Genomic DNA, 15257 nt, shown 5'->3' on the forward strand with positions numbered 1-15257 from the left:
TGAAGGTTTGCTGCCGTGTGTGTGCAATTTCCTGGATGCATTTGCGTGTGTGCCTGTATACTATATCTATCCTTAAGCAATGTGTGCATGTCACTGAAAGATAGAAAGGTAGCTTTAAAGGGTGAGTGTAATAAAGTGGGGGCTGGCCTGTGGCATCGCACAGACTGTCCGTACTGAAGAAAGGAGCGGTGTTAGCATCATTACTCCCTGGTGGCCCGTTTACAGGCAGTCAGAACAAGGTATTTAAATTGCTAATCCTACCCTTTTAGTACCCTTTACCATATGCAGCCTGTATTCCCATGTATCCGGGCCATTTAGCATATATCTCATTGACTTGAACAGAGAGTAGGTGTCAGCCTGCATTAGCACTCGGGCGCTGATAGAGCCGCAGCACTCAGCGAATGCCTCATGGCAGCTCCCTCTGCTCTGTAATGGACAGACTGAGATCACCTCCCAGCTGTTCGTCATAGCTCATTCTAATGGTGTGTTTACTACATGAAACCTCTGCTGGCAGCTTATGGTGACTCTCAGGACAGCGTTTAAACATGAAGGGGCGTTGTTAAATAAAAAGACGATCCCGAGTGAGACAAGAGAAGTCACTCGTTTATGAAGTACCTCTTTTGAATCCACAAAACAAATGCCACAGGTAGTGAATCAGGGTAGACACAAATGAACGACAGAAAGCACACTACAGACAATATATTTGTTCCAGGCTTGATCCGGACTAGGCAAGGCGAAACAGAACTTACTGTTCATGACAAATAACGACATACAATGATCCACCCAAGACTAACAGAAATGTAAATATATAATTGAATACAAGCTTAAAATAAAAGGGGATAGTGTGCAGGTGTACAGGAAGTCAGGTGACTGCAGGGCCAAAGGGGAGCCGGTGAAACTAAGGCGAAATTCCAAACCGACCCGGACACCCACCCAGTTCAGCTCAGTTGGCGTGTTTGCCGCCACATCAAGTGCCGTTCCAAACCAACTATTGGGGAGTGGGAGTTGTAAAACCCTCCATCGGCCCTGACTTAACCACCTACACTACCTGACCATGTGCAACGCTGCTTGTGTATGTTATTATGGAAATAACCTGATTAGATAACAATATATTCCCTTGTCAACACGGCAAATTCAATATCTCGCATCAGCCCCAGTGACAGTAGCGTGGCTGTCTGCTGGGATCCAGGTCGGGGAATGTCTGCCGTGCACAGTCTGGAGTGTGAAGCTTGGATTAGTTCTCCTCTTCTCTCTTCAGGCTTTTGTTTTTGGCCGTGTTTTCTGTTCTGGATGTCGTGTAGAGGAGAGAGGCCCCTAAGCTGGGTGTTAAAACGTGTTCTTACCATCTTTCCTAATGACACCGTGTTTATGCGCTGTTTCACACATAAATGCAGCGACTGCCTGTACAGACATCTTTAATCTGCCCATTGTGAACAGGGTGGGCAGCCACAGTCTGCTCCTCTACCCTGCTGCTGTCTCAGGAGGCGGTTCTCCAACCTTTTAAAGGATAAGGCTTAAGTTATTCTCCATTCTTCTTATTTTGAAGAAATCCTTTGAAAGGACCAAAACCAACAACATGCAATATGTTAGTGAACGACTCCACTTTTTGTAGTTATTGCTACATCGCGGTCGCATCTTTTCACCTAAAAGATGCGACCGCTAAGCTAAAGGTGGCTATTTTTGCCGTGATGACATTTAGTAGAAACCGAGAAACTTGAAGCAAATTATTATGAGACGTAGAAGTTTTAGACATTCATCAGTAGTGTATGTACTGACGTATTTTGTGCTGTGGAACGAAAAATGAATATCTCGCTCAGCTTTTCTTAACCACAGTTTTTCACAGTAGCAAAATCTGTAACTTCAAGGCGAGGGAACTGCAAGTGGTAAATTGCTAACTCATTTCAGGGTTTAACGACTCATACCTGCATCATGGTAACGAATTGTCCCACAATCTGTGGTGTGCAGCCACAGTGCTCCTCTGCCCTGCTGCAGTCTCAGGACAACACAGTCTCATGGCATTTCGTGTTAAAGCTTTTATTTAATCGTTCTGTGTGACACGAAAAAAAATGCGAAAATCGTGTTGGTGAACACGAATCAATAGATTAAATACATTTCGTGACTATAACACGAAATGCCGTGAGACTGGGTTGCTCTGGAGGCCATGCATTATGCAGCATCCTCCTCTCTCCCTGATGAGTATCAATCTTCATTTAGCTTCATTAAGCTGCATTAATCAAACAGTGTTAGGGGGAAGTGTGTGTGCTGCGTGTCAGCAGGCTGCGGTCCCTCCGGGCGCCTCCGCCTCGCCTCATAAACAGGAAGCCGGGAGAGCATTTCGGGGAAATAGGAGATCTCCAACGCTGTGACCTGCGGCGACTTCCCCCATGTCAAACCTTAACCCACAGCCCCCCATCACTTTACCACCTCCCAGGCACACTCTGGGGTGTGTGTGAGAGAGAATGAAAGGATATTAGACAGAGAGCTCACACTTAATGAAGACGCATACATCAATTCTTAAAAACACGAGTACAGTACCTGTTTGGGATGTGCTGCTGCCACTACACATCATGAGTGATAAAGCTCCATTAAGTGTGTATGACCCAGGTTTGATGGACACCACATCAATCAGAGTCTGAAATCACATGTGAGCAGACCAGTGAGGAGAATTCACAATTATGACCGAAAAAAGGAGGCATAAGAAAAGTGACATTACTGATGCATGTGAAAAAATCATTTCTTTTGAATGCAAACTGCTGATTTGTAGCACAAAACAAGTATTACAGTACATATCTGAAAATTATAAAACAGTCTTAATGAAAAATGCAGATATTATTTTATTTATTTATTAATGTCACCTGCAATAATGTATTATGATTTAAACCATAATTACTGTTCGTTTAAAGTTATTACTATTTTCTAATATACAATCCAATAGATTCATATTTATAATATTTGATAACCCTTATTAAAGGCAAACTCAGGATTCAGGGTGTGTTCTCTTTTTTAAATGTTTAAAATAAAGCTTCTCCAGTAAATGCAGGGCTCTGTTCAGAGCTTTGTATGGGCTGAAGCTCTTATTCAGCATCTTTGTATTCCACCTACACCACACGACACACAGCAGCTGCACACTTCGCCCTTTTCTCAATTGAGCAGGAAACTAGCCCATTCTGCCTGACACTACATAATATACCTACATGTATTACAAGAGCATTAACGTAATAGTACAAAGTTGGACAGAAATCAAACGTGTCATATCTACCGCCCCGATTCCAAAATTCCTTATTCAGATTGCATCGGTAAGACTTATCCAGGCTTGGGAGAGTGACCGAAAGTAATCCGTTAAAATGACTAGTTACCTGTGAAAAAATGTGATCCAATCTAAGTTTCACACTATAAAAGTAATGTTACCTGATTACTTTATGTTACTTTTGGATTACCTCAATATCAAATGCAATGCCAAAAAACACAAGAGAAAATAAATATTGATAAGATGTTTTTTACATAAGAGTATTATGTAAGACAACTGAACAATGTGACTGTGTAGAAAAGATATTTAGTATAAAAAATGTTTTTATAGGAAAACCTGCCTTTCATTAATTATATTAACACAATTTAAAAAAGCAGAAATCTGAGCTGACAGAAAATGCTCCATTTTAGTTTAATACACACAGTTAAGCTCACACACACTATTGTACAGTATGAACATATAGATTCACCTACTGAATTAAAAGAAGTGAAAACCATAAAGCAGATTCAGGTAGAATCTGATTACATATTTGATCATGTCACTGTAAGGGACTACAGTTAGCTTTTTTTGTATCCTGATTACGTAATGGCATTACATGTATTCAGTTACTCCCCAAGCCTGGATTTATAGCACTATGAAGTTTAAAATTATTGAGACTGGTTGCCAAATATATTTATCGGACAGAATATAAAACACTACCAAAATCCTCAGGATATATGCGTTTGAAATATTTATTTGCTTTTCTTCGTGATTGTTCCTGGTGTTAGCATGCGAATCAAACCTTTGGATGTTTTACAAAGAGCAGCACTAGGTGGGCTAAAAATACACATGTTCAGAGTGTAAGACATCGCAGCACATTTGAATTAAAATGTTTCCTTCATTGAGAGACAATGCATCAGGGATCTGTGTGCTATTACTCCGCTTTGATCTGGCAGATAACATCTATGTGTCTTATTCTGGATTCAGAGCGGCCTGTCACTTCGCTCCACTGTTCCTCCACTGGAGGATTAAGTGGCTGCTTTATAAGCACACGCAGCTCACAAATTAACATATTCTGTTAAGCACTGACGAGGAGAACAGCACATTTCTCCATCCATCAGCCATGAGAAAATCAGGAGGAAATACCACTAGATGTTCATGCATAGTGTCTTTGATGACACTTTAAGTACACCTTCGTTATTACCAAGCAATGGGTGCAGTATCATATTTATATAAAAAATATCTTGCACGTTTATACAATTTATTTTATCTTTATTGGAGATAATACTTTAATTCTTTATGTTTATATAATATATTTTATTAATTTCTTCGAGTTTATATATTTTAAAAAGGAACATGGAAAACCAATTTCCCCCTGGGATTAGTGTATTATTTCTGATTCTGATTCACACATAAGCTAAGTGTCCTTATTTTACATTTCTTTGTCCTTTGTGAGCACATATGATGATAACTACATAAATTCCCATCACGACTACGAGGATAAAATAAGTGAAATTAGATTCTGAGCAATAACGACTTTCCTTCATGTAACATTTAAACAACTACATTTGTGTTTGAGTATGAAAACTGTGTGTTTTATCTTCAAATAATGCCTTAAAAAATACATTCCAAGCCAAATTCTCTCTTGCCCTGTCGGAGAGGAATCCATCAATAAGTCAGCATCAGGATGAAGTGGTCACATGAGCTGCAGGTAACACCTCCGCCAATTTAGCAAAAGATAAAGAGAGATTCAGATCTTCTCACTGACATTTAATCTAGGAAGCCTAAGAAGTCCTCTTTAGAGCTTTCCTGTAGTATATCCAGTACTCTTTTCCTGTCTGAGGTCCAAGTCCTCAGCACTAGGGTAGAAGAGTTTATGGTTGCAGACATGCATTGTTCTCACATATTGGCCTGCATCCTCCAAAACGACCTGGTAATTTAGGAGTCCAAGTTGTTTAACTACCCGGTAGGGACCTTTCCACATTTGGCGAGCTTTGCTGCGAATTTGTCCTTCACACTTGACTGAGGGAAATTCCTCATCCAGACCCTTGGTTTGGGTTTGAATCCCACAGTACTCAACCCACCGGGTAAAGTAGTCCACCACAACCAACAGGTATTCGTGTCTCTCAGGACTTCTTGGTAGGGTGCCCATAATGTCAATACTTAGCATCTCATTAGGTGATTAGTTGGTGCAGGATAGGATCTTATTGCTTGGACTTTGTCAGGATCCACGCTGATTCCTTTTCCAGGGACAATACGACCAAGATACCTTATTTATTTCGGAGGGACTGGGTTTGGGAGACTTGGTCATTGAATGTCTGGCTAAAACTCTGCATCCTGGTACAAAAGTATACTGTGATCGGTTCTTCATAACCATAAAAGCTGTGGATCAAATGCTGGAGAAGCAGGTATACCTGACTGGTACAGTAATGAAGATCCAAATCACTGAAGCACTGTCAAAGCTACCAGATGACAAAACCATGAAACAGCAAGGAAGAGGTGCCTCAGCATCAGTTACCAGGGGAGATGGTGAAGTGGTATGACAATTAACCAATTTGGATTATTTCCTCTGTTCAAGATGAACAGCCAGAAGATACCTGCCAGCGATTGTCCAAGAGTGACAAACAATATGTGACTGTCACACGACCAAGTATTGTGCACGAGTACAACTCCAAGATGGGTGGGGTTGACTTGGTAGACAGGATGATGAGTTACTACCGAATGAGCGTTCGAACCAAGAACTGGACAATTCGGATGCTGATGCATTTCACTGACCTCACTTTAGCCAACAGCTGGCTACTGTATCGCCAATACAACACTGAACGTGTTACACCAAGAAAGGACGTAATGTAGTTCCTCGAGTTTTGCCTGACAGTGTCTCAGACATACTTGGCCAAGCGTGACACTCATGTTGAACATGTACAGGAAGAGAATGCACACCTTTCGCTAAAAGGCAAAAAACATCAGGTCACTCCCCGTGTCTCAGTCCGAAAAACCTTAAAAACCCAGTGCGTTGCAGAAAAAAGACTGCTCTGGGAAATCCTGCATGGTGTGTGACATGTAATGTGTTCTTACGCTTGCACAGTGAACGCAACTGTAATAAAAGTCAAAGTTATTCAAATGTGTAAATATATGTTATATAGCAATGGAAACATGACACAAGACTCACATTCACATCAACCTACTACTCTGGTTATGATGCCACTGGCAGTGATATAAAAGTGAGGCTGCAACACTCTCTTTACCTTGTTGACTTGAATTTTGGAGGTTAACAGTTTTGGTATGCAGCATTTCTCACAGGCCAATAGGTTTGACTTTTCAGGCATTGAAATAAAAGTGTTGTACTTTGTGATACACTGGTGACTTTATTGGGTTAGGGTTACCCTAACACACACACGCACACACACACACACACGTATAAAACCCATGCTTAGGTTTTATACTTATTAGGTCCTACTAATCCCAAATAGTCATGAAACGTTAAAATTGCATACCAAACAAGTATAAACAAGTATGTGTGTAGGAAAGTAGAAACACATATGAAGACGATGGCAGAAACCAACAGCACAGGATTAAAAAGTTGGAAAGAGTGTGTAAAGACGTTTTTAGATTTGTAACGTTTATTAGAAACGAGAACAAAATGGAAGTACTGTTAAATAAAAAAGACATAAAGGAAAATTACAAAGGAGAAAAAGTCCATACTCAAAGCACAGCTCTCAAGTTTAAAAACCTAGGATTATAGAATGTATCATAATGAATGTGTTTTATCTTTGCCTTAATTGTTCTAGTTTAGCTGAACATTGTGGATCTTGTTGACACATGTTCTAGCCATGGGCAACATCCCGTCATCCCAGGTTTGCTTTTTGGCACTGGGGGGTGGGGACAGGACAGGATGTTGGAGAAAGTTAGCTGTAGCAATGGAACAGTGAGGTGGGAGCTGTTCTGATGATGGAGGCTTTATTTGTAGAGAAGCACTTTGAACTGAACCCATTGAGAGACAAGGAAGCAGGACGGATGCACTTGAGTTCATTAAGGACCTCGGAGGATGGAGCGTCAAGAATGCCGCTTCAGTAGTTGAGTCCGGATGTGATGATGCATTCATCAGAGTAGAAAAAAGGGTTGGAATTGATTTATTCAAGAAGCATGTTGAGGTTTTTATTTAAATGAAACCAGAGGATTAGAATGATCATGTGACACTGCCGCTCTGACTTAGTGACTAGACTAACAGATCAGTTATTTGAACAGAGCACAGAGGCTGTATTTATCGGGCCCTGAAGTATCACGGCCGAGGGCCAGCCGTGTAATGCCATCTGCTTCTCTGTATGAAAATACAGCAGGATCTGACGGTGTGCCTGTGTGTTTTACAACTCTAATATAAAAGCAATTTGCAAAGGCACAGCATTGCTCCATTTTCAACTCAGTGGGTGAGGAGGTACTAGACCCATTTCATGATGGTGTCAGTGCGTGTTATGACACTTTCCCAAAGCGTTTACGGCACAGTCCTGCCTGTACGACACCACGCTCCTGTTTTTCTTCTAGCCAGTCCTATCTCAGTGGAGGTCTTTCAATCTGTTCTGATCGGGCAGAGCCAACGCGGTCTCAAGGCCTCCAGCGTCTTTGTCGTAGGGAGTGATTCATGTGACGCACAGTGGCTTGTTGTTCCACTCCGGAGTTGAAGGAAAGGTATCTACTGATGGCAATGAATAACTTTAAACCAGAGTGCAATTCTCATTCAACATCACCATGGTGATAGATGCTTTTGAAGCATGCTGGGTGCTCGCTCTGAAATACATCGTCAGATAGCAGAAAACCCTCGGGCAGAGATGAAGGACAGGAGATGTTAAAGAGTGTGAACACGGCCTTGTGACTGCAGCCACATACAGCCACAGTCCAGGGCTGCGGCTCAAAGGTTTGTGGGGGGGGGGTGGGTGGGTCCGTGACCGCCCCCTAGTGGTCCGTGAGTATATTGGTAACATTTCACATTTGAAATAAATAAATACATTTAAGTTTTCCGCACTCTCGTGGGAATATCTCCGCAATGGAGCGAGCTTAAGTTTCACTTTTTGATTGCATGATATAGCCCAGCGCAACACCTTCGTCACACATGTTGCCACCTGTTTGTACCATTTTCAGGTGATTTGTAATCTGTTCTAGAAAAACCATGTGTTTTTTTATATTTGTGGAGTTAGGTGGTCCGCGAGTGTTTTTTTATTGGTTAAGTGGTCCTTGGTATGAAAAAGTTTGAGAAACACTGCACTACATAACACTGTGGAAAACCAGCTCTGCATACTAACTACCAATCACTGAGACAGTGGAGCTAGCAGAGATGGTAAAAGTACACACATCATTCACTCCAGTAGAAGTACAGATACTCGTGTTTAAAAATAAAGTAGAAGTACTGACTAGACTTCTTTACTCAAGTAAAAGTAAAGAAGTATGGGCAGAACAAACTTATATTTAAAATTGTCATACTGTCATCGTCATACATACACCGATCGCGTTTTTAGGTTGGAAAAGGCGCACAATGACTCACTGATTGATCACACCAAAAAATGTTTGGAAAATGATAGACGTAGAAAGTACAGGTATTTGTGTTAAAAATGTAAGGAATAAAAGTAGGAAGCTGCCAGAAAAATAAATAGTGGAGTGAAGTACTGATACCAGAAAAAAACCACTAAGTACAACAACAAAGTATTTCACTACTTCCCACCTCCTAGCCAATTGATAATGTTTCCTGTTGTCATATAAACATATTTTCATCCACCGTGCTCCTGGGAGAGTTCATCCTGTGTTTGTGATAATAGGTGTATTAGTATTTTAAATAATTCGATCCGCATTAACATTGTGATTACAGTGTATTGGCTGTACCGCAGGGAGGTTTCCTTTTTTTCTTCTTTTTAACAAGGCTTTATTTACCCTTCAGGGTTAATCAGGGATCTTGACATGTGACTGGCTTTGATCAGCAGAGCAGAGGAAGGTTCTGCAGAGCCTCACCTGAGTGGAGAGGCTGCTGGGAAAACAGAAGAGAAAGGAGGGGGGGTGTCATTGAGCATTCTGCAGACATCTCACAGGCAGGAGGGAAGATTTCAATGCTCGCTTTGAGGACGTTAACTTATTAAGCCAAGGTAACAGCTCGCAGTGAAAACATTAGCGCAGATTAACCATGGCAACGGGTCCTAATCAGATAGCTATGCAGGGAGACTGAGTGGAGATATGAGCCCACTAGCTTCATTAGTTTAGTATTGTTGGGCCCGTGGGAGCAGTGAAATGGTAATGCAAAAACGTTAGCGTTAATATTTTATAATGTTAAACACGAACAATGAAATATACTGGAATGCAGAATGGAATTTATTGAATGCTCACTCAACTATAATACTATAATTGTTTATGTTGATTCAATATTTTGTAAAGCAGTTTGAAAAACACAAACAGTTATCAAATTAGAGTCAATGTACTTATTTAAATACATAATGGGTATATATTCAATTGGTAACCTTTTTACAAAGAATAAGTGTTATTTGTTCTCCTGTTATCTGCATTAAGGAATACTGTAAGACCTAAATGCATTATAAATGCTTTAAAATGCATCATTCTTTACATGTGTATGTCAGCCAAAAGGAAGGCAAGTCAAGAAACAAAGCTTAGCAAGACACAGTCAATAGCTACAGTGTATGTTATCAAATGCTTTTATTGAATTCTTTATACAGTATATGTTCGAAAGTATTCTCTGAGAAATGATTTAGTGATGGAGGCAGTGGAACCAGTCCCCCAAAGTGAGCAGACACAACAGTTGTACGTCATTGAGTCTAAAAAGACTCCATTCCCATTAAATAAAGTACACATAATGAACGCTTGAGTAGCCCTTTTAAATCATTAGGTTCACAAATGCACTAAAAGATTAATCTACTTTCACTCACTATTTATTTGGCTAAGCCAAGACCGGAAGTGAAGGAACGGTTTGGAGGTGGGGTTTAAGGAAAAGTTCACGGTTGATCCGGGTAGTTTTCTGTTCCTGTCAGTCTTTTTTAAGTTATGCCACATCAAACAAGGCCCGTGCCTCGGGTATCATCTCATCGCTTCAATGCGGTGCCAAAGTTGCTTGTTTCTTTTCTTTCTAGCCTTTCAATCCCTTGACATCCACACTTAGCCTTACGGCCCGTCCACACAGCGGCTTTGGAAAAAGCTTGCCGGCGGGCGTGTCTGAAGCTCGACCAACAACCAATCACATGAATCTCCCGCCCCTGACACACAAGCAGCGGTTTGATTGGCTAGAGCTTGTACTGGCATATGATTTGATTGGCTGACGCTTCCACCGAAAGCTTCAGAAGCTTCAAAAGTTGAACATTGCTCAACTTTTGCAGCCTGAAATGCCAGGAATGCTCCGCTCTGCTTCCCACAATGCAGTTCGGCGAAAAGTGACGTCACCCCATTCAAAGTCAATGGGCAGAAGCTTCCAACGCCGCTGTGTGGACGGGCCGTTAGCCTTGTGTGGCGGAGTTAAACTCATGTAATGCCGTCACAGCTGTTTATTTAAAAAATATTGAAAAAAGTCTACCCAATCATGATCAAAGACCAGAACGATCTGCTCAATGTGAAGCAAATAATATGAAGAAACAAATGCCTAACAGGCTGGATCTGTGTACAGCTACTGCACGCTAAAAGGTTAACCATGTGCTATAGTCATTCAAACACACAGTAGACTGAGTCATTAAGGAAAACAGATTAATGACATTTGGTTTGTGTTATTATGCTTTCAAAATATTAAATACCTGCATTTGCTAAATGTATACTTTTTACAGGTTCTTCATTTCTGTATATGAGTAAATAAAATATGATACATATTGGTGGTCATGCAACAACATTCTGTTAAAATGATGAATTGTTATTAACCATCTGAGTCTGCTATTAGCTAGATCTCGAGCATTGCCACCAACATGAGTCTGTAAGAAGCATAACTGTAGCAGTGGGTACATTGAGGTGCTGTTCAATAAAGAAGGCATTTATTGGATTTTCCTGAGTTTGAGTACTTGTGTTTAAAATATAAATAAAAGCATCACAGAGCAATACAGTATGTTCGCATTCAGCAGCTGAACCAACACCTATCATCCCCCAAGGTTTTTTATAGTCTGTGATCAATAAACCAATATTATATCATTAGCCCACAAATGTTATATTCAATCTTTCTAATTACATGTAAAAATATAACCTACATTTGACTGTATGATATTCCTGTTCCTTTATTTGAAACGTTCTATTTGTTTGACGTAACATGCATTGACTGTGAAAACAACATGTCTTTTTGTATCCGACTGCTCTTGACCACTCAGTGTATCTCTCTTACCTACTGTAAGAGCCAACACAAGAACACATTGGTGAATCCCATAAGTCATAGGTTTTACAAAATGAGAACAAAGCGTGGGTACAAAGAAAACCAAGAGGAGATTTGGTCTTGTGTTTCTGAATCTTTCAAACACTAAGCATGGTGAGTTTAGGAAAGAACAACAGCATATTATCTATATACGATTATGGAAGTAAACAGTTGTTTCTCTACACAACGCTGACCTTTTGTCCATTATTGCTTCAGGGGGTAGTAAATAAGATACGATATACTTTATTGATCCCAAATTGGAATTGTTTTCTTTCCAGCAGCATGATAAAACAAGGCATTGCACATCATTTGAAAATAAAAAATAAACAAATAGAAACATCTCAAAATAGAAAATGCTATATATCCAAGTTGACCGTGAAAACAAAAAAAGGTGGACTATCAGTCAAGCAAACACTATGAAGGGCCAATTACAGGTAACACAATGTTAAAGTTGTATATTATTTACAAATCAGATGAAAAAGCTATCAATAATCAACACGGTGCTCTATGTTAAGTTGCTCACGCTGAACCCGTGTGTTTTGGTCCTTCAGGCTCTCCGTACCGAGATAAGATCACTATAGCCATCCTGCAGCTTCAGGAGGAGGGCAAGCTGCACATGATGAAGGAGAAGTGGTGGAGAGGAAACGGCTGTCCGGAGGAGGATAGCAAGGAGGCCAGCGCCCTGGGGGTGCAGAACATCGGGGGCATCTTCATCGTGCTGGCTGCCGGACTCGTCCTCTCCGTGTTCGTGGCCGTGGGGGAGTTCCTCTACAAGTCCAAACAGAACGCACAACTTGAGAAGGTAAGAAATACTCCTGACTTCTTTGTTACTTACAACAATGATAGCAGAATTTCTTACTATAGTCACATATGCTATGAAATGCATTGTCTCATAGCAAATACATGCAAATGCTAACAAAATGAAACAAAATATATGCTAAATAATCACACTATAATTACATTGCTATATCATATGCAGCAAGATAAGGGTTGGTTTCTTTGCATTTATTCACTTAGGCCCAATGGCGACAACGAGATAAGAAACGTGAGGAATTCTGCTGTCACCATGGATCCAAGCTAGACTTTAACCACCATCTCAAATGACCTCAAGAAAAACTCCAGAAACTTGTTTTCTGTTGTAATCTAACATGATCTAAAACTTCCCAAAACTATTGAACTGTTTTTATTTGTTGACACCCCCGAGGGAATGGGAACACTAAGAGCAGTTTAATAAAAGGAAGTTTGAAATGCTGGCGGTAATATACAGTTGGATCACAGGCCCTTTGCTCTGCTGCATGACCCATGACCTCTACACACACACACCCACTAACACCCCCCCCCCCCCACTGCTGCTGCTGCTGTCCATCTCCATCTCCTGCTATCAATGATGCTCACTGTGCACATCTGAGGCATTCAGCTCATCCACTAGAGCTCCCAACACCATCCTGACACTGAGAATGTGCTGATAGAGACGTCAGAGAAATAATTGGGGCAAGTAGTGAACATACATAATGGGTGAAATAGTGAAATATGTACTTAGGTTGTCATAAATGCTCAGTTTCACATACTCACTTGTTGTAGGACAATAATCATAATATATATCTTAATCCAGACCTATTCAGCTGCCGATCATACACGGCAAAAACTGAAACGTTGACTTTAAATAAATGTAATTTTCTCAACAAATGTCACATTAGGTTAGTTGAAAGCAATAATATTAAGTTGAACCCAACATTGTATATTTAAAATTAATATTATTGCTTTCAACTAACCGAATAGAGTTATGTGAAATCTGACACAATACATTCAGTTAAAGTCATGGGTTAAGTTTCTTCAGAGTATTTAAACTGCTTCACTCATTTGAAGCCATGTGTTGTATAGGCTAGATGCAGCTGATCAAATGGATTATAATACACACAAATGTTGTGTGAAATTAATCATTTTGTACATAACGTATGTCCTCAAACGTGACACTGTAAATGTATACTCATTTTCGTCACAATTGAAGGATATATATACTTAAACGTTTTTATATGAGTGTTTTTTGCATTAGCAGATCAAATAGCAGCTATTTTATACTCGGCTGAAAGACTTATGGTGAAACAGTAGAAGCACTTTAGAAGCACATTCAAAGCTAACTGTTAGCATTAAGCTATGCCAAGAAATAAAACAAATGTGACACTTTTATTATGTTTATTTATTTGTATCATCATTGTTAGTCATTACTGTGGACAGAGCGGCATCATGCCAACAATATACATGTATCATGTTTGGAGGTGGAGAAAGCCATGTGTTTTTTAGTGGAGACAAATAAGAAACAAACACAACAGAAGGAACTCTAGGTTATTTTAGATTAAGAAAATGCACATTCTAAAAAAACATAATAAGGTAGTTAATATATTGCGTACTGAATTAATAGTGTTATAACTTTCTGCATAAGCACATGACTTATATATACAAGTTGTATACATGATGTTATATGCTGCTGACCAGTTTAAATACTGCACAACATGTTAACTTAGTATATTTAGTATATCTAGGTCATTTTATACAACTTAATCAAAACATTTTTAGGAAGCTTTTTGTATATATTCTAATATCAAACTGTCAGAGGCGTGGACTGATTCTTAAGACATATCTAAATGTTATACAATATTTAAAGGGAGATTACCCAAAGAATAGTTATCCGATAGTTTAAATAGACATGTTGTTCTGTCTCTCTAGAAAAAAGAAGCATCCATTATATTCTGTGGAGCTCCACGCCACTTATCCTGGAGAGTCCACAAACAGCCTCCTCTTACATCTGATGCATTGATTGTACAGAGTTCAGCGTGGCCCACTCACCCTGTATCCATTGATCAGATGCCCCTAGCGTGTCATTATGAACAGTGAAAACACTCAGATATGCTAACATGTAATAAAACATACATATCGTTTCAATACTGTGAAGGCCATGGCCCCAGACTTACTCATGTTACTTTATCACAGTAATGTTTACCTGCTTATGGGTCTATGAGATCATTCTATTACCATTATTAAAAAGTGACCGTGAAAAGGCATTTCTTGAAGAAAATACATCTAAAACATCTTAGATGATGATTGTATTTGTGTAAGTGTTTCCCTCTACACAGTTGTGCAAAATAAGATACGTAAAAAAATGTGTATATTGATTAAATCTATTCAAATATTGGATAAATATGTTTTCTTAATGGAAAAAAAACGATTTACAAATGTGCTATAAGTCTTAAACATGGATTACTGTTGTTAATAAAAGTACAACTCTACATTTTAACTGCAATTAGAAATAGCTTTGTATGAAATTGAAATTGTTATCTTGGTGTTAACGGTGAAATAAGAATTCAGGTCCCAGAAAAAGGGTATGTACGTGATTTCCGTATTCAAGATTTGCATGTTCCATGTGGTGTTCACGTTGAAGAAACACATTGTACAAGTGCATGAACGACTGCGCAACTCAAGTATGAATTCATTCAGAGGGATGGCCAAATAGAAGACTGGTCAAATGTAGCAGGACAATCCCAGGCATAGCATCAGCAACCCAACATATTTCTGAAACATACAACAGGAAATGTAGGTGGGCAAAACACTTCAAGGGGACATTATATGGTGCTTCAGAGAAATATAATCTGCCCCTGATAAGCTTAT

General features: G+C 39.7%; 1 protein-coding gene across 5 annotated transcripts in view; it reads left to right on the forward strand.

Moving 5' to 3' along the window:
* The window catches only part of grik2 (glutamate receptor, ionotropic, kainate 2), a 321479-nt gene that overhangs the window by 289843 nt on the left and 16379 nt on the right, over nucleotides 1-15257 (forward strand). For 3 of the 5 annotated variants that reach the window (XM_034196514.1, XM_034196516.1, XM_034196515.1), the window contains 2 exons: nucleotides 12146-12396; nucleotides 12612-12639. In XM_034196514.1, coding sequence (XP_034052405.1) covers nucleotides 12146-12396; nucleotides 12612-12639 — 279 coding nt within the window. Of the gene's footprint in view, nucleotides 1-12145; nucleotides 12397-12611; nucleotides 14887-15257 lie in introns of those variants that run through there. The other 2 variants (XM_034196518.1, XM_034196517.1) reach the window with 2 other exon arrangements.

This window comes from Gymnodraco acuticeps, unplaced genomic scaffold (genome assembly GCF_902827175.1).
Source record: "Gymnodraco acuticeps unplaced genomic scaffold, fGymAcu1.1, whole genome shotgun sequence".
In the NCBI taxonomy this organism is placed as follows: Eukaryota; Metazoa; Chordata; class Actinopteri; order Perciformes; family Bathydraconidae; genus Gymnodraco; species Gymnodraco acuticeps.